General features: G+C 42.1%; 1 protein-coding gene across 1 annotated transcript in view; it reads left to right on the top strand.

The window, feature by feature from the left end:
• LOC117508088 (cytoplasmic dynein 2 heavy chain 1) overlaps nt 1-21,196 on the top strand; it is a 370,951-nt gene that overhangs the window by 119,558 nt on the left and 230,197 nt on the right. The window contains exons 25-26 of the mRNA XM_034167743.1: nt 953-1,108; nt 1,268-1,382. Of these exons, the coding sequence (XP_034023634.1) occupies nt 953-1,108; nt 1,268-1,382 (271 nt within the window). The remainder of the gene's footprint in view (nt 1-952; nt 1,109-1,267; nt 1,383-21,196) is intronic.

The raw sequence follows: 21,196 nt of genomic DNA, 5'->3' as shown, positions 1-21,196 counted from the left end.
ATTTCCGGTGTAAATTTGAAGTACACCAAAGTTGCCGTGACATGTATCAAGCAGTGTGCACCTGCCCATTTCCGGCGTACGCCCGACGTGACCTTGATAAATGCGGCGGGTGAAAACAATCGTAATTATAATGAACACGTCCATAAATATTCAGACTCCGCTTCAGACACACCCTCATTTCACGAAATGGAAGCAGGGAAGATGGCAAAGAAAAGAACTTCACCAATCACGACGCGTGCCAATAGAGCGTCAAAAGTGGCCGTCGCATTAATTGTTTTGTAGTATAATCCAAAAAGTGTTATTCTCTTTTCACATGTCAATAATTCTTGACGTGGATATTTGCTAGCTCAGTTAATAAGACACGCCTTATTTTTCAGATTTCTTTATTTTTAAATTTATTTCTTTATTTATTTTATGTTAACAAACGAATGGAGAAAACAAAACCTGATTGCAGCACAGGGAAGGGAATGACAACACTACAGTTGTAATTATTATTATTATGCAAAAGCGGGATTTGTATTAATTATTATGTAGTATAATCAAGAAAGTGTTATTTATGTAACATATGCATTGATTTGTATAATGGCACTGTTTATCATGTTGATCATTTTCATTTTTATGTGGATTCCAGTGCTGGTTCATTTTGGTGTATAATTTACACCACCTCTCGACATGGTGTATATTTTCAGCGCACCGTACACCGACCATATTGATAAATGCCAAGTAGCGCAGCCATTTTGGCATTCACCCCATATACGCTCAAATATCGCTGTACGCAACGTTGATACATGAGGCCCACTGTCACCAGTCACCTGCTAAGCTGTAATGTGCTTCATTTTTTTGCTGATTAATTACCAGACAGTTGTAAAGTGATGATCTGAATTTAAATGCTTTGATCACTGTCAGCATCATGAATGCGCTTTGACTTGAAAAAGCTGTCCTCTGGTTTCAGTGAGGACTGTTCCTACTTTGACCTGGAAGTGCCAGATTTCTCTCTAGCGGAGGAGGCTAAAAGAGATCTAGAGGAGTACAGCCACATGTGGAGTCTGTATGATGAGTGGCAGCAGGGCTTCAAAGAGAAGGCTCAGGAAGACTGGATAACATTCAGGTAGAGGCTATGTGCACGCTTGTTCTTTTTTAGTCCTTAAAGAACAAGCATCTATCTCAACAAATGCTATTCTGGATGTATAGCCTTATTTGGACTGCATATTTTTCAACACTTTCGTGTATTTGAGTGTAAATATGTATGTTTCAATGTGTTTTACAGGAGTAAAACATATGTGTTTGAGGAGTTCCTGTTTGCATGGCATGATAGACTGAGAAAGCTGGAGCAGCCTACTGCCATTTCTATTAAACTACAAGGACAGGTGGACAAATACAAGGTATACATAACCATTCTTTTTACAGTGTCATTCCTCTGGTGCACCACAATTGTCTAGAGTGACAGAGTTCCCAAGACATCCAGACATTATCTGTTGGGTAGTGTGTCTCATGGCCAATTTGCTACTTTGATAACTTGATGAAAATTGAGTAAGGTATATCTTACACGAGGTCTGTTAGAAAAGTATCCAACCTTTTTTTTTTGTTTTGTTTTGTTTTTGCAAAAACCTGATGGATTTGAATCACATGTGCTTGCATGAGCCAACCTTGAACCTTCGTGCGCATGCTTGAATTTTTTCACACCTGTCGATTGCGTCATTTGCTGGCAAGCAGCCTTTGTGTGAGGTCGTGTGTAGTGCTCTCGGTGGATTTTCATTGCAAGGAAAATGGCGGAACGACTGGAGCAGCGCTACTGCATCAAATTTTGCCAGAAACTGTTAGATAAGCTAATGTTAGCTGTTAGGTATAACTAATTGTACCCCACTCCTCCAATATTTACTTAAATATAATAATATTAAAAGGGGGAACAAGAAAAAGAAAAGCGTATAGAAATGTATATGGAGACATAAGTACATATATTTGCAGAAAAGAGAAAAACAGCGTCCATTTTAATCACCAAACCTGCAACTGCCAGCATTACACATGTTGCTGTTTCTTCTTCTCTTGCTCATATTACCAACATAGTATTCAGTAGCTTCGCCGTTATTAGATAATTAATAACTAATAGGCTAAGCTATAATTGTAGCAGTATAACTATATAAACAAAGGCTCAGAAATAATATGTTATAGGTTTTATCTAAAGTTTACGCTATTTGTTAGGTTATGGTAGGTTATCTAGGAAGAAGAAATTCCATCTTCTACATGCTTTTTAATGGGAACCCCAGACTTAGATATTATTTCTTGATGTCTATTAAAAAATCTTTTGAACTGAAGAACCAATTTGTTATACAGAAACCCTTGTTTAGCTAATCTGCTAGTAAGTTTATGGTGTCTAGTGGAAAAACTTAATAATCACAGATGCGACCAATTCTGACTAATTAAGCAGTGTAAACACCGTATGTAGGTTTACTCGGTATGTTACTACTCATACAAGGAAATTTTACAATATGAAAGTTAAAATCATCCCATTTGTCGAAAACGGCTGTTCTAAACTATCTATAATGCTCAACTCTATATCTAAGTATGAGAGTTTTTTTTATTGTTTTCTGTAGTCTTTTTTAGTTCTAATTCAGATGGATAAATATTTTTAATTTCATTTTCAAAATTAGGGTTATTTAAAGTAAGGTGGTCATCAGTGTAACAAGGTATTATTAAAGGTTTTTGCCGACTTGCTACTAGTTTTAAGTTTATCTTTCATAAATTTATATTCATAATAAAAAGGAAAAGGTTAGCTAAAAGTGGAGCACAATCTTTTCCCATAGGTATCCCTATTGTTTGTTTGAAAATTCTGTTGCCAACCTCTATATAGATATTGCCTACAAGGAATTCTACACTCAACAAAAATATAAATGCAACACTTTTGGTTTTGCTCCCATTTTGTATGAGATGAACTCAAAGATCTAAAACTTTTTCCACATACACAATATCACCATTTCCCTCAAATATTGTTCACAAACCAGTCTAAATCTGTGATAGTGAGCACTTCTCCTTTGCTGAGATAATTCATCCCACCTCACAGGTGTGCCATACCAAGATGCTGATTAGACACCATGATTAGTGCACATGTGTGCCTTAGACTGCCCACAATAAAAGGCCACTCTGAAAGGTGCAGTTTTATCACACAGCACAATGCCACAGATGTCGCAAGATTTGAGGGAGCATGCAGTTGGCATGCTGACAGCAGGAATGTCAACCAGAGCTGTTGCTCGTGTATTGAATGTTCATGTCTCTACCATAAGCTGTCTCCAAAGGCGTTTCAGAGAATTTGGCAGTACATCCAACCAGCCTCACAACCGCAGACCACGTGTAACCACACCAGCCCAGGACCTCCACATCCAGCATGTTCACCTCCAAGATCGTCTGAGACCAGCCACTCGGACAGCTGCTGGAACAATCGGTTTGCATAACCAAAGAATTTCTGCACAAACTGTCAGAAACCGTCTCAGGGAAGCTCATCTGCATGCTCGTCGTCCTCATCGGGGTCTCGACCTGACTCCAGTTCGTCGTCATAACCGACTTGAGTGGGCAAATGCTCACATTCGCTGGCGTTTGGCACGTTGGAGAGGTGTTCTCTTCACGGATGATGCGAAGGAGATGTGTTGCACTGCATGAGGCAAATGGTGGTCCCACCAGATACTGCTGGTATCCCCCCCAATAAAACAAAACTGCACCTTTCAGAGTGGCCTTTTATTGTGGACAGTCTAAGGCACACCTGTGCACTAATCATGGTGTCTAATCAGCATCTTGGTATGGCACACCTGTGAGGTGGGATGGATTATCTCAGCAAAGGAGAAGTGCTCACTATCACAGATTTCAACTGGTTTGTGAACAGTATTTGAGGGAAATGGTGATATTGTGTATGTGGAAAAGTTTTAGATCTTTGAGTTCATCTCATACAAAATGGGAGCAAAACCAAAAGCGTTGCGTTTATATTTTTGTTGAGTATATATGCTCAATCATATTTTCCTCAGTTATATTATGATAACGTGTTGATGTAGTGTTAGACCAATATGTTGTGCTGTTCAATCAATCAATCAATCAATCAATTTTTTTATATAGCGCCAAATCACAACAAACAGTTGCCCCAAGGCGCTTTATATTGTAAGGCAAGGCCATACAATAATTATGTAAAACCCCAACGGTCAAAACGACCCCCTGTGAGCAAGCACTTGGCTACAGTGGGAAGGAAATTTCTATTATTTCTATTAAATTTCTGTTATTTCTAATAACGATATATTTAGAACCTCTAATTGTAAAGGCTTCCCTGACTAGTTCACTGATACTATATATATATATATATATATATATATATATATATATATATATATATATATATATATATATATATATATATATATATGACGTTAGTATACAGGGTGGAAAAATCAAAACTATCAAAATGTGTAGTTACTTTAGTTTTGTTTAACTTTTTTAGTTTATTTAAAACCTCTGTAGCATTATCGATAATCCAAAAACAATTAACTCCAGTGTTACGAGCTATGCCTTCGCAGTATTGTTTGAAATGTTTTGCAACTAATTTAAGGCTAGAGGTTAGTAGTTGGGATAATGGTTTAGTAGTACATGCAATAGAGGCTGCTATAAATCTACTACCTGTTGGATTTTTATGCATTTTGGAAGCCAGTAGAAGGATGGTAATTGTTTCATATCATTAGTAATTTTAATGTTATATTTAGTCATAAATTCTTAGTGTTTTGTAACAATATCTATGTGACTATTATAAAACATGTATGTTTGTGGGTTAGTCCCATCACTAGTGTTGAGTTCCTTTAAAACTACATCTAAGTAATATTTTTTGCAAACTATTAGGATATTGTTGTTGGCTTTATCTGCTGGTACTAAAACAAAATGCCGTTGAAAGTTATTTAGGTATTCTAGGCAAACCTTGTCTGACAGTACATGTTTTTATATGGATTTTTCCTTTTTTCCTAAGTCTGTCTTAATTTGTACTGTTTCTAATACTCAACCTTCCCATTCGTCCAATGTTCTAGTATCTACTTTTTCTTTTTTAGCCCAACGTTTTTTTGTAATCCTTAATGGCTTTTTTTTTTTTAACTATTATGAGGTTTGTGTCCCAGTTAATATTATTTTGTTCTCTAAATGATGGTCCTTTACTAAGTAATTTTCTAAGCTTCCTGTTCTCAATTATTCTGAGATTACCGGTTATTATATGTCCTGTTGGCTTGTATTTAAAATTAGATGAGTCACAGTCACAGTTAAGGTTTGTAGTACCTAATTCAAAGTCAACATTTTTTATGCTTTGTTTGAGATTAAAAACTTGACCAGCTACAGATTTAGTATATGAATAGCTAATAACGGGGGGAGGGAGGGGGGGTATCACTGATGAAATTTGGTGTAGTTTTTTTGGATTGGTTTGCTATGTAGAATCTGTGTTAGTTTGATCATTTCAATGCCTTTGTTGTGAAAATGAATTTTCAAGAAAGATTTATTATTATCTTTGGTTATTGTAGTTTTTTCCATTTTTGTAAACCTAACCTAAAGTTAGCTAAATCTTTTATGAGTGGAATATAATTAGGTAATTTTTGTTCTGAAAGTATAATATTAGCTAAAGCTGTTAGGGTGCCAAGTTTTCGTTGTAGAACCGAAAAAATTAATGTGATAAGTTCATGTACTAACCCAGGTCTATTGTGAATGAATGAATGAATGGATTTATTCGGCACACACACAAATCCGAAAGAACAGAAACATACCAATAATATGAATGTTATATAAACAAGCCTGTGAGTCCGAAAGGGTGTGGGCAGAAGCAGAGCTTATCAACGCCCACCCCTGCTAGTATGAGTCCAACAATTATAACAGTCATAACAACATATACACAAATTCACAACACACTACATATCAACACAGACATACACTTCAATATTCAATTACATTTCAATTCATGTATAAGCATGTTATGTATAAAGCGCCAAATCACAACAAACTTGGCCCAAGTCACTCCATATTAACCCTGCTGACCCCCAGAGCAAGCACTAGGCAACTGTGGTGAGGAAAAACTCCCTCTTAGGAAGAAACCTCAAGCAGACCAGGCTCTAGGGGGTGACCCTCTGCTTGGGCCGTGCATATATACCTGCATACGTACATACATACACACACATTATATACATATATACACTTATACACACACATATACACACTCACATATATACCTATATACATACCCACTAACACATAAATAAATATACAATACATATATATACACATACATACATTTATACCTACACTTACATATACATACCCCTACACATATACACATATATATCACGCACACATATACATACATATACACACACACATGTATACATATATACACATACATACTACATATATGCATATACATATATACACACACATATACACATACATATACATACATATTGACTGATTGATCATTTATTTTGAGTTTTACAAAATAAGCATTTCTTTGACATCTACATTTACCCACATTGGGTTGAAAAGAACAGGAGATACAAAGATACACGCATACATACCCGCGCACTTAATATCTATATAGAGGTTGTCTGGGTGTCTTGGTGGCTTTCCTCACTCTTCTACTTCTTGCACAGTCACTCGGTTTTTGAGAAATGTCTACTCCATGCAGATTTACCATAGAGTGCCATATTGTTTATATTTCTTTGTAATCGATGTAAATAAAGTCAAACATATTCAGTGGCAGCTTTACCATCAGAGAGCCTCGTCCACAAACTACCACAAAAGACTCCAAGCTGTCATTGATGTTAAAGGGGGCAACACACAGTACTAAGAACAGGGGTATGTAAACTTTGGATCAGGGTCATTTGGGTAGTTCTCTTGTCATTTTGATTTAAAAAGAGGAAACAGTTGTTTGACAATAAATGGCTTCACCCAACCACTAACCATGAGTGGAAAAAAGTTTTTGTGTTATCATTCATATTCTCTTAAAAATGGCCAAAAAAAGCAAAAATTCTGCCAGGGTATGTAAACTTTTGAGTACAACTGTATGTCAAACCCAACAGTTTTCATCCATTCACATAGCTCCACTGATCCACCTAGCAGGGCCTGACCTGCCCACCTGTGGGTGGGCCCAGGACAGGCTTAAGAGCAGGTGTAACCCGGAAGTCGGGGGTCTTGGCCTCAGTGGTGTATGAGACGTATGTTGTTAAGCTCCCACTGCTGTAAATGGTGACTCTCTTGTTCAGTGTGGGTATCTTTTTAATACAGCATCTGTTTTTTTAAGTCCATTTCCTGTCAATCTTTGAGCCTTCTGAGTTCGCTCCCCACAACTTACACATTAACCTTACACATCATCCATCTCTTGTTGGAGTTCAAGCCACACAACTATGCACGAAGACTGGAATCACCAGGACCCTGAATCTCTCATCTAGTGTGACACTTTCACTGCATACAGGCATGCTGCTGATGACTGAGTTCAGGAAGTCACTGAAAACCTGGATTTTAGTCTTGATCCAGGGCAATCACAAACACAGACACTATTGTTGCAGTCAGGCATCCATTGCATTATAAAATGAAAATATGGCGGCAAAAATATGGTGACACCCTGTATGGCAGTGGTTGCTTCAGACCCGGACAACACAGCGAAAACGTCATTAATTCCACCACCTACAGCGCAGCGAAATGGTGCTAGAGCTACATATGACTGTCAGGTTTTCTTTAGTTTAAGCAGTTATTTAGTCTCCGTAATCACACTATGCCAATTAGATCCAGCGACACACAAAGCAGCGGAGCTTCCCACCAGCATAGGCCGTACGAGGAGGCCGCACTGGCCCACCAGGCTCAATGGCCCACCAGCATAGGCCACACTGTTTCCTCTCACAACACAGTTGCCGCGGCAGACTTACAGCTAAGCTAAAAGCTAACCCGTACCGATCGCCGCTCCCGTCTATCCTGCTCACCAACGTATGCTCCCTGGAAAGCCAGTTGGATTACCTGAAGCTGGATTTAAACACCAAAAGGGAGACAAGAGACTGTTGCATCTTTGTTTTCACTGAGACGTGGCTTAATCCATCTGTCCTTGATGCAGCCATTAGCCTGGATGGACTAACAGCATTCAGAGCCGACAGGAGCCATGCTCTCACTGGTAAAACCCGGGGAGGTGGTGTATGCATTTACAGTAATAACAACTGGTGTAACAACGCTACCCTGGTTTCCAGTCATTGCTCTGTGGACATTCAGTTTATGACTGTGAGATGCAGACCCTTTTACCTGCCATGGGAATTCACCTCTGTGACCATTGTTGCTGTGTACATTCCACCCAGCAGCAATTCCAAGCACGTTCTAAGTACCCTCTACCGTGCCATCACTGATATGCAGTCCACACACCTGGGGGGCATTCTTATTGTTGCTAGGGACTTTAACCAGGTCACCATGAAGACTGTTCTTCCAAATTTCCATCAGCATGTGGATTTTGCTACTAGAGGGGAAAACACACTGGACTTGATTTATACAAACATCAAGAAAGCCTTCAGAGCAGCCCCACGTCCACACCTTGGCTCCTCAGGCCATCTCTCTGTTATGTTAATTCCATCATACCAGCCTTTGCTCACCAGAGAAAAGCCTGCAGTGAAGAAGGTGAGAGTGTGGCCTGAGGATGCTATGTTTGCACTGCAGGACTGTTTTGAGTGCACAGCGTGGGGTATGTTCAGGGAAGCACACAGGAGTACTCGGCATCTGTGTCTGACTATATCCAGTGGTGCATGGAGGAGGTCACAGTAACAAAGACAACAGGCGGTATTGTATCAGTTCCTGTTCCGGAGCACAGCGGTGTTTTTCTGTATCTGTTAGCTGTTTAATCTGCGCAGTTAGATTGATCTAGTTATCTAGATTACGATTTGTTTCCCAGTGTAATCTTTACATGCCTTAACTAAAGCACTCCTTCTGCTGAATCACCTCTAAATTATTTACACATTATTCACTTTGCGTGTTTTTAGGAATCCGCTAGCTTAGCGTAGCTACTAGCTCTTAGCCGATTTAGCATGGCGGCTTCTCCTGTCTCTCCCGCACTTTTCTGCTCTGGGTGTGAAATGTTTAGTTATTCCTCGGCCTCCTTTAGCAGTAACGGTACTTGTAATAAGTGTAGCTTATTCGTAGCTTTGGAGGCCAGGCTGGGCGAATTGGAGACTCGGCTCCGCACCGTGGAAAATTCTACAGTTAGCCAGGCCCCTGTAGTCGGTGCAGACCAAGGTAGCTTAGCCGCCGTTAGTTCCCCCCTGGCAGATCCCGAGCAGCCGGGAAAGCAGGCTGACTGGGTGACTGTGAGGAGGAGCGTAGCCCTAAACAGAAGCCCCGTGTACACCGCCAACCCGTTCACATCTCTAACCGTTTTTCCCCACTCGACGACACACCCGCCGAGGATGAAACTCTGGTTATTGGCGACTCTGTTTTGAGAAATGTGAAGTTAGCGACACCAGCAACCATAGTCAATTGTCTTCCGGGGGCCAGAGCAGGCGACATTGAAGGAAATTTGAAACTGCTGGCTAAGGCTAAGCGTAAATTTGGTAAGATTGTAATTCACGTCGGCAGTAATGACACCCGGTTACGCCAATCGGAGGTCACTAAAATTAACATTAAATCGGTGTGTAACTTTGCAAAAACAATGTCGGACTCTGTAGTTTTTTCTGGGCCCCTCCCCAATCGGACCGGGAGTGACATGTTTAGCCGCATGTTCTCCTTGAATTGCTGGCTGTCTGAGTGGTGTCCAAAAAATGAGGTGGGCTTCATAGATAATTGGCAAAGCTTCTGGGGAAAACCTGGTCTTGTTAGGAGAGACGGCATCCATCCCACTTTGGATGGAGCAGCTCTCATTTCTAGAAATCTGGCCAATTTTCTTAAATCCTCCAAACCGTGACTATCCAGGGTTGGGACCAGGAAGCAGAGTTGTAGTCTTACACACCTCTCTGCAGCTTCTCTCCCCCTGCCATCCCCTCATTACCCCATCCCCGTAGAGACGGTGCCTGCTCCCAGACTACCAATAACCAGCAAAAATCTATTTAAGCATAAAAATTCAAAAAGAAAAAATAATATAGCACCTTCAACTGCACCACAGACTAAAACAGTTAAATGTGGTCTATTAAACATTAGGTCTCTCTCTTCTAAGTCCCTGTTGGTAAATGATATAATAATTGATCAACATATTGATTTATTCTGCCTAACAGAAACCTGGTTACAGCAGGATGAATATGTTAGTTTAAATGAGTCAACACCCCCGAGTCACACTAACTGTCAGAATGCTCGTAGCACGGGCCGGGGCGGTGGATTAGCAGCAATCTTCCATTCCATCTTATTAATTAATCAAAAACCCAGACAGAGCTTTAATTCATTTGAAAGCTTGTCTCTTAGTCTTGTCCATCCAAATTGGAAGTCCCAAAAACCAGTTTTATTTGTTATTATCTATCGTCCACCTGGTCGTTACTGTGAGTTTCTCTGTGAATTTTCAGACCTTTTGTCTGACTTAGTGCTTAGCTCAGATAAGATAATTATAGTGGGCGATTTTAACATCCACACAGATGCTGAGAATGACAGCTTCAACACTGCATTTAATCTATTATTAGACTCTATTGGCTTTGCTCAAAAAGTAAATGAGTCCACCCACCACTTTAATCGTATCTTAGATCTTGTTCTGACTTATGGTATGGAAATAGAAGACTTAACAGTATTCCCTGAAAACTCCCTTCTGTCTGATCATTTCTTAATAACATTTACATTTACTCTGATGGACTACCCAGCAGTAGGGAATAAGTTTCATTACACTAGAAGTCTTTCAGAAAGCGCTGTAACTAGGTTTAAGGATATGATTCCTTCTTTATGTTCTCTAATGCCATATAACAACACAGTGCAGAGTAGCTACCTAAACTCTGTAAGGGAGATAGAGTATCTCGTCAATAGTTTTACATCCTCATTGAAGACAACTTTGGATGCTGTAGCTCCTCTGAAAAAGAGAGCTTTAAATCAGAAGTGTCTGACTCCGTGGTATAACTCACAAACTCGTAGCTTAAAGCAGATAACCCGTAAGTTGGAGAGGAAATGGCGTCTCACTAATTTAGAAGATCTTCACTTAGCCTGGAAAAAAAGTCTGTTGCTCTATAAAAAAGCCCTCCGTAAAGCTAGGACATCTTTCTACTCATCACTAATTGAAGAAAATAAGAACAACCCCAGGTTTCTTTTCAGCACTGTAGCCAGGCTGACAAAGAGTCAGAGCTCTATTGAGCTGAGTATTCCATTAACTTTAACTAGTAATGACTTCATGACTTTCTTTGCTAACAAAATTTTAACTATTAGAGAAAAAATTACTCATAACCATCCCAAAGACGTATCGTTATCTTTGGCTGCTTTCAGTGATGCCGGTATTTGGTTAGACTCTTTCTCTCCGATTGTTCTGTCTGAGTTATTTTCATTAATTACTTCATCCAAACCATCAACATGTTTATTAGACCCCATTCCTACCAGGCTGCTCAAGGAAGCCCTACCATTATTTAATGCTTCGATCTTAAATATGATCAATCTATCTTTATTAGTTGGCTATGTACCACAGGCTTTTAAGGTGGCAGTAATTAAACCATTACTTAAAAAGCCATCACTTGACCCAGCTATCTTAGCTAATTATAGGCCAATCTCCAACCTTCCTTTTCTCTCAAAAATTCTTGAAAGGGTAGTTGTAAAACAGCTAACTGATCATCTGCAGAGGAATGGTCTATTTGAAGAGTTTCAGTCAGGTTTTAGAATTCATCATAGTACAGAAACAGCATTAGTGAAGGTTACAAATGATCTTCTTATGGCCTCGGACAGTGGACTCATCTCTGTGCTTGTTCTGTTAGACCTCAGTGCTGCTTTTGATACTGTTGACCATAAAATTTTATTACAGAGATTAGAGCATGCCATAGGTATTAAAGGCACTGCGCTGCGGTGGTTTGAATCATATTTGTCTAATAGATTACAATTTGTTCATGTAAATGGGGAATCTTCTTCACAGACTAAAGTTAATTATGGAGTTCCACAAGGTTCTGTGCTAGGACCAATTTTATTCACTTTATATATGCTTCCCTTAGGCAGTATTATTAGACGGTATTGCTTAAATTTTCATTGTTACGCAGATGATACCCAGCTTTATCTATCCATGAAGCCAGAGGACACACACCAATTAGCTAAACTGCAGGATTGTCTTACAGACATAAAGACATGGATGACCTCTAATTTCCTGCTTTTAAACTCAGATAAAACTGAAGTTATTGTACTTGGCCCCACAAATCTTAGAAACATGGTGTCTAACCAGATCCTTACTCTGGATGGCATTACCCTGACCTCTAGTAATACTGTGAGAAATCTTGGAGTCATTTTTGATCAGGATATGTCATTCAAAGCGCATATTAAACAAATATGTAGGACTGCTTTTTTGCATTTACGCAATATCTCTAAAATTAGAAAGGTCTTGTCTCAGAGTGATGCTGAAAAACTAATTCATGCATTTATTTCCTCTAGGCTGGACTATTGTAATTCATTATTATCAGGTTGTCCTAAAAGTTCCCTAAAAAGCCTTCAGTTAATTCAAAATGCTGCAGCTAGAGTACTGACGGGGACTAGAAGGAGAGAGCATATCTCACCCATATTGGCCTCTCTTCATTGGCTTCCTGTTAATTCTAGAATAGAATTTAAAATTCTTCTTCTTACTTATAAGGTTTTGAATAATCAGGTCCCATCTTATCTTAGGGACCTCGTAGTACCATATCACCCCAATAGAGCGCTTCGCTCTCAGACTGCAGGCTTACTTGTAGTTCCTAGGGTTTGTAAGAGTAGAATGGGAGGCAGAGCCTTCAGCTTTCAGGCACCTCTCCTGTGGAACCAGCTCCCAATTCAGATCAGGGAGACAGACACCCTCTCTACTTTTAAGATTAGGCTTAAAACTTTCCTTTTTGCTAAAGCTTATAGTTAGGGCTGGATCAGGTGACCCTGAACCATCCCTTAGTTATGCTGCTATAGACGTAGACTGCTGGGGGGTTCCCATGATGCACTGTTTCTTTCTCTTTTTGCTCTGTATGCACCACTCTGCATTTAATCATTAGTGATCGATCTCTGCTCCCCTCCACAGCATGTCTTTTTCCTGGTTCTCTCCCTCAGCCCCAACCAGTCCCAGCAGAAGACTGCCCCTCCCTGAGCCTGGTTCTGCTGGAGGTTTCTTCCTGTTAAAAGGGAGTTTTTCCTTCCCACTGTAGCCAAGTGCTTGCTCACAGGGGGTCGTTTTGACCGTTGGGGTTTTACATAATTATTGTATGGCCTTGCCTTACAATATAAAGCGCCTTGGGGCAACTGTTTGTTGTGATTTGGCGCTATATAAAAAAATTGATTGATTGATTGATTGATTGAGTAACTCGTGCCAACCAGAAAGCTTGGATGACAAAGGAAGTACGCTCAAGACAGAGGGAGCGTGATGCTTCTTTTAAGTCTGGTGATGCGGTGGCACTCAGATCAGCGAGGGCCAATCTTAACCATGCCAACAAGGTAGCAAAGCGGGCCCACAGACAGAAGATCCATGGTTTCTTCTGTGACTCCAGCAACACCTGACAACTGTGGCACGGCATACAGACTGTCACGGGCTACAAAGCCACACCCTATCCCTGCCAAAATGGCATCAGCTTCCTCAATGAGGTCAACAACTTCTTCGGGAGGTTTGAAGTGCTAAACAACACCACCCCGAGGAAAGCTACCCCCCACCCCGATGAACATGCCCTCAGGTTCGAGACCACTGCTGTGCGGAGAGCCCTGAAGAAGGTCAATGCAAGGAAGGCTACATGCCCTGATAACATCCCAGGTCGGCTGATCAAGGAGTGTGCAGACCAGCTGGCCGACGTGCTCACGGACATTTTCAACACCTCACTCAACCAGACTGTCGTCCCCCTGCTTCAAGTCAGCCACAATCTTTCCAGTGGCAAAGAAGCCAACCATTACATGCCTTAATGACTTTTGCCCTGTTGCGCTCACTTCCACCATCATGAAGTGCTTCAAGCGGGTGGTTAAGGACCACATCCTCTCCATACTGCCCCCATCATTTGACCCATACCAGTTTGCATACCAGCCCAACCACTCCACTGAGGACGCCATCTCTACTGCTCTCCATCTGAGCCTGGAGCACCTGGAGGAGAAGAACACCCACGTATGGATGCTGTTCCTGGACTTTAGCTCAACATTCAACATGATCATTTCCCAGGACCTGGTATGTAAATTGGACCAACTGGGCCTCAACACGCCCCTGTGCAACTGGCTGATTTCCTCACGGGTAGAACCTAGTCTGTCCGTGTGGGGAACAGCATCTCCAGTGTCATCTCCCTGTACACCGGCTCTCCCCCAAGGCTGTGTCCTGAGCCCCCTGCTGTTCACCTTGTTGACCCATGACTGTCATCCAAGGTACAACACCAACCACATACTGAAGTATGCAGACGATACAACAGTTGTGGGCCTCATACAGGACAATAATGAACAGGCCTATAGAGAGGAGGTGCACCATCTGGTGGACTGGTGTAAGGCGAACAACCTGCTCCTGAACGTCGACAAAACAAAAGAGCTCATTGTTGACTTCACGAGATCCCGACCCAGCCACACACCACTCCTCATCAATGACACAGTGGTGGAGGTTGTCAGCAGCACCAAGTTCTAGGGGGTGCACATTACAGACAACCTCAGCGGGTCACTTCGCACCACGTCCCTGGCAAAGAGAGCTCAGCAGCGTCTGCATTTCCTGTGACGGATGAGGATAGCCTCCCTGCCCGTCCCATCTTCTCCACCTTCTATAGAGGGACCATCGAGAGCCTGCTGACCAGCTGCATCTCCATCTGGTCTGGGAGCTGTAAGGCTTCAGATTGGAAGTCTTTGCAGAGAGTGGTGAGGACAGCAGAGAAGATCATTGGGACCCCATTCCCCTTCATCCAAGACATTGCCCACAGGTGATGCCAAGCCTTAGCTCACTGGATCCTCTCCGACCCCACCCACCCCCACCATGGACTGTTCTCCCTGCTGGCTTCTGGCAGGAGGTTCTGCAAGCATGTGCTGCAGAACAGCCAGATTCAGAAACAGTTATTTTCCACTGGCCATCAGACTGCTAAACACCACTTAACCCTACTTCCCTGCCTTCCTCTGTTTGAAGAAAACCTTAGTGCGGTATTATCTGTGCAGTACTCCAGACACTGCTGCTAACTATATATTTAATTATTTTTAGACTGTTTTTAAATTTAGCTCTATTTGCACTATTTTTTATATATAGAGATATATTTTTATAGGTATTTGTAACTTGTTTCCAGTTTGTGCTGTGTACTCCGGGAGCCAAGCAATGACATTTCGTTGCCAGACTCACTGTTGTGTTTTTGTGCAATGACAATAAAGTGAGTCTAGCTTGATAGATTCCACAAACATTACAGCGTTTTCAGCAGCTTCAAGACACGTCACCAACAAAGGCGCACAAGTCACGGCACTCAGTGCCCTTTCTGAAAACTGATGAAAAGAGTAGGGATCAGAGCACATCACTGATGAATGTTGGAATGCACTAGGAAGGAGTCAGAAATGCTGCCTCACTCCGCACAGCACTCAAAGTACCTGTTCATAGGCTTTTGTAGGTTTATAGATTTATATATGATATCAAGAAACAATGAAAATCCCACAAATTGCCATGATATTCCATACAGCAACCTGACCATGTAAAAATCAGCGCACCCTGCAAGGAAGCACAATTGATACTCAGTGATGACTCACAGACAACAATTTGCACTCTTAGTGACCAGCCAGTAGTTTCCTCGTCCCCGCCCCCAAAGTGTCTGATGAGCCCTTCCGGGTCATTACATCATTGCGACATAACAACGTCAAATTGTCCAAGCTGTCTGGTGTCGGGTCGCGATTTACGTGATTTAACAATAATGTCAAACAGTGACTTCCGGGATGGGCAGCGCCGTGTGAAGACACGTTTTGTCGGGCTCCGCCGGCGAACTCCTTGTTTTCTATTACGTTCCGAAACAACGCAACATAATTACACTTTAGTGCAGTGACGAATATTAGCCCGCTACCTGCTCACCTCTATGATGCCGCCAAAAAAGTCGCCTAACACCACCAGGAACGAGCAAGACACGAGAGCCGCAGCTAGCGCTAGCCCGGTCGATGCTAGCACAACTCATACAGAGCCACCGGCGACTTCTAAGTCTAACAAACAAGTTCTGGAAGCAATCCAAGCGCTGAAGCAACAGTTGCTCGATAAGATAGAAGAAAAAGCCAATGAGACTCAGACGGAGGTGCGCAACGCCATCGGGCGAATTAATCTGAGGCTAGACGAGGCCGAGAACCGCACAACACTGCTGGAACAAAATGTCGGAGCTCAGTCGGACTCTATTGCCACTTTGGAGAAAGACATCGCACAAGTGAAGAAGGAGCTCGCTGCGGTCAAATCCAAATGTGAGGACCTAGAGGCACGTTCACGTCGCTGCAATGTCCGGATCACTGGAGTAAGAGAGGGCAGAGAGGACGGGCAGCCCCCCTCCAGGTACGTGGCGGACATGCTGAAAGCTGCGCTCGGTTTGGAGAAGCCTCCGTGCTTGGACAGAGCGCATCGGACACTCCGCACAAAACCACACGATGACCAGCCACCACGCGCTTTTGTTGTAAAGTGTTATTATTTTACTGAAAAAGAGGCACTTCTGAAGAAGGCAGCTGAGGCACGGGGGATAACAACCACCAAGGGAGACCGCATCCGCATCCTGCCTGATTATACGCAAGCTGTGAGTAAACAACGCGCTGAGTTCACGGAAGTGAGAAACATGCTCCGGGGCTGTGTCTGAGTCCGCTATGGGCTGAGATATCCGGCGATGCTGAGAGTCTCCACGACGGATGGGAAAGAACATACGTTTAAAGATCCCAAGCGTGCAAAGGACTTTATCCTGAGAGAAATAATGAAGGGATAAATACGGAGGACATTCTGCTCGTAATTTCCGTGCCAGTTACGCATGGAGCCATGTTCGGTCCATCTGAACTGTTAGATGAAGACTTCTATTGGAACCAGGTGAAGCATTAAGGATGATTTTGATTTTTACTATTTCTCTTACACTCGCTTCACTGGACTGCCTCAAGTTTAAGAGTGGACAGAAGGAACGCTTTGATGTTTTTCCTATTCTAAGTGAGTGTGTATATACATATGAGGGTGTGCAGGTGTGCGGGCACCTGTATATACAGACATATATTATCTTGTTTGCAATACTTACCACAACGCGGGTTGCGTTATAATCAGCATGTTAATATTGCCACCTGTGGGGGCCGCCATGGTAAGCACTGGAGACCAGGAAGCACACGAGTCCCCCTCTGGGACTGGGTTTTCTTTTTCTTTTTCCAATTTCTTTTTGTTTTTTGAGATGTTCAACTCCCTGTGTTCTGTATTCTGCGTTCTGCTGTTGGCGAACGGTTAGGTGCTTTGTGTGTGTGTTTCTTTTTTTTCTTTTTTTTTCTCATGTTTATGGGCCGCTACTCTTTCATCAACTTTACTACCATCTCTCTTATATCTTATGAATGGCAGGTAGCCCCACTACACTGGTGAGCTGGAATGTTCGTGGCTTAAACAGTCCCATTAAGCGCAATAAAATATTTTCCCACTTAAAGAAATTACATAGCCAGATAGTTTATCTACAAGAAACCAAATTGGTCAATAAAGACCACTCAAGACTTCTCAGGGGCGGTTTTACACAGTGCTTTCATTCGGATTTCGAGAGTAAGAGTAGAGGAACAGCTATTCTAATTCACAGGGAGGTGCAATACATAGAGACTAGGAGAATAAGGGATAAGAATTGTCGTTTCGTCATTACCCAAGGGACTCTGTACAATAGGCCAGTCGTCCTTGCCAATGTTTACGGCCCTAACTGGGACAATGTAAACTTTTTTACAACTTTATTTTCCAATCTGCCTGACTTGGATTCCCATGACTTAATACTGGCGGGCGATTTGAACTGCGTCCTGAACCTGGCTCTGGAGCGGTCTAGCACCAAAGTGTCAACGTTAAGTAAATCCGCCTTGTGTGTCAACAATTTCATCAAAGCTTATGGGTTGGTGGATCCATGGCGGCTTAAAAACCCGACATCCAAACAATTTTCCTTTTTCTCGCCAGTACACCAAAGTTACTCGAGACTCGATTACTTTTTGATTGACCATAAGCTGCTGCCTCTGGCCACCCGTACAGATTATGACAGTATAGTCATTTCAGACCACTCACCAGTAATTCTACAATTGAATTTTCCAGAAAATATCGCTCATCCCCCTCCGTGGCGGTTAAATATCAGGCATTTATCTGATGAAAGGTTTGTGGAATTCATCAATAGTCAAATTGACCTCTTCTTGGAACTGAATCTGACCCCCGGGATAAGCTATTCTACCATTTGGGAAGCTCTGAAAGCCTATCTGAGAGGGCAGGTGATATCCTATACGGCAGCAGAGAAAAAGAGGCGGATGAAGCGAGCGTCAGAAATTTTAGTTTACATAAAGGAACTGGATCGGCAGCACTCAGAATCGCCCTCTGATGAATTACATCAGAAGAGAATCTTACTCCAGACCGAATATGACTCGATTACGAATGTCAAAGCAATTGATCTCCATCTGAGGTCTCGGCTCACCCACTATGAGCATGGCGATCGCGCTAACAAGTTATTATCCCACCAAATTAAGCAAATAACCGCTGCAGGCTCTATTTCTGCAATAAAAAATGAACACGGACATGTGTTAACAGACCAACAGGACATAAACAATGAGTTCCGACTATTCTATGAGAAGTTGTACGCTTCTGAAGCTGCCGACCCAACTCAAGTTGAAAATTTTTTGAGCACCCTACCCCTCCCCATCTTAGAAGACAATGACAAAAACATGTTGGAATCCGACATCACTCAGTCAGAAATAAGTAATGCCATTACAAAAATTAAATACGGCAAGGCCCCTGGCCCAGATGGATATCCGGCTGAATTTTTTAAACTATTTGCAACCAAACTGGTCCCATTGCTATCGAAAGTTTTCAAAGAGGTTTATGACAGGAAGACTCTACCTGCAACAATGACACATGCCACAATCTCATTACTGCTTAAAAAAGCAAAAGATCCATTGCTGTGTGAATCCTACCGCCCAATTAGCCTCCTGAATTGCGATTATAAGATTCTAGCAAAAGTATTGGCAGGCAGACTTGACAAGGCTCTTCCAAAGTTGATACATCCAGACCAAACAGGGTTTATCTCAAGGAGACAGATATCTAGTAACTTACGTCGGGTATACAATGTGATCTATCAGCGCAACAACTTCGAACCTGAAATAGTAATTTCCCTGGATGCGCAAAAAGCTTTTGATAGAGTGGAATATAACTTTTTGTTTGCAACACTGAAAAAATTTGGATTCGGTCCTGTCTTCTGCTCCTGGATTAGTATTCTGTATGCGTCGCCACAAGCAGCAATACGCACAAACAAGGATCTGTCCAGTCTTTTCCCTCTATCTCGCGGGCCCAGACAAGGTTGCCCGCTTAGCCCCTTATTATTCAATATTGTTATTGAACCCTTGGCAGTATGACTGAGAAACGATCCACAGCTAGTTGGAGTACGAAGAGGAGGACAAACTCATAAAGTATCTCTGTATGCTGACGACCTCCTCCTCTTTCTTTCATATCCGTTCAGCACCATTCCCTGTGCTCTTGAAATCTTTAGTTCATTTGGTCAGGTGTCAGGCTATAAGTTGAATCTTTCTAAGAGCGTTCTCTTTACAATAAATAGGAACGCGCAGCGGTTGGACTTCCGGACCTTCCCCTTTAAGGTGTGTAAAAACCACTTTAGCTACCTGGGGGTCAGTGTTACTTATAACTACGAGTCGTTGTTCTCCAAGAACTTTACAGGCGCGCTGGATAAAGCTAAACAGGACATGGAGAACTGGTCCAAACTCCCGTTGCCGCTAGTCGGAAGGGTCAACTTAGTTAAAATGGTAATTCTGCCCAGACTTCTCTATTTATTCCAGACTGTACCGGTTTTCATTCCCAAATCCTATTTTAAAGATTTGAATAGTCACATGTCCAGGTTTCTCTGGAATAGAAACATACCTCGAATTAGGAGAGAGTTTCTAGAAAGACCGAGAGACGATGGTGGGCTTGCTCTACCAAATTTCCTTCACTACTATTGGGCCACGAACATTCAGAAATTGCTACTTTGGCTTGCAGATGCTTCCGACATGGAGGTTCCAGCCTGGGTCCCGATGGAGAAACATTCTTGCAACCCAGCATCACTTGGCTCGTTATTGTGTAGCTCGCTACCTCTGAATAAACATCACTGGACAAACAATCTGATAGTCAAGGGCTCACTGAGAATCTGGTTTCAATTCCGTACTCACTTTGGATTTAAAGGCGCCATAGCTGCAACTCCCATTCACTCTAATGTTAATTTCCCCCCCTCCTTGATCAACCCGTCTTTTCTATCATGGCACAGGAAGGGTCTGTCATGTGTAAAGAAGCTTTTCAAAGATGGAGAATTGGCCTCATTTGAGCAGTTGAAAAAGGATTTTGACTTATCACAATCGGACTTCTTTAGATATCTATAGATTCGCAGTTTTGTGAAAACAACTTTTTCCCTGACTCTTCCACAAAAGAACTGGCTGGACGAATGCTTAGAGTTGGACCCATGGGATAAAGGTCTGGTGTCATCTTTGTATAGTAAAATTCAAGGTGCGTCATCCCCATCAACAGAGCACCTGAGGAATTAATGGGAGGAGGAATTAGGCGAACTATTCACTGATCGGGCCTGGCAATCGGCAATTACTAGAATTCACACCTCATCGATTTGTGTCAGACATAGTTTAATACAGTTAAAGATATTACACAGACTACACATATCTCCAAGTAAACTTTCCAGACTATACTCAGGTTCTGACTCATCCTGTGTAAGGTGTGGCTATGGCCCGGCAAGCCTCAGTCACATGTTTTGGTTGTGTCCTAAACTTCAGAATTTCTGGCAAGAACTATTCGGAACATTCTCCTCCCTATGTAACAAGCCTGTCGGTCCAAACTGCATGGTGGCCCTGTTTGGCGTCACCCCACCGGATACAGCTGTGACAGCCCAGCAAGCCAACGCGATCGCCTTTATAACTCTGCTCG

This window comes from Thalassophryne amazonica, chromosome 4 (genome assembly GCF_902500255.1).
Source record: "Thalassophryne amazonica chromosome 4, fThaAma1.1, whole genome shotgun sequence".
In the NCBI taxonomy this organism is placed as follows: Eukaryota; Metazoa; Chordata; class Actinopteri; order Batrachoidiformes; family Batrachoididae; genus Thalassophryne; species Thalassophryne amazonica.
This window is presented reverse-complemented; position numbering and strand designations above follow the sequence as displayed.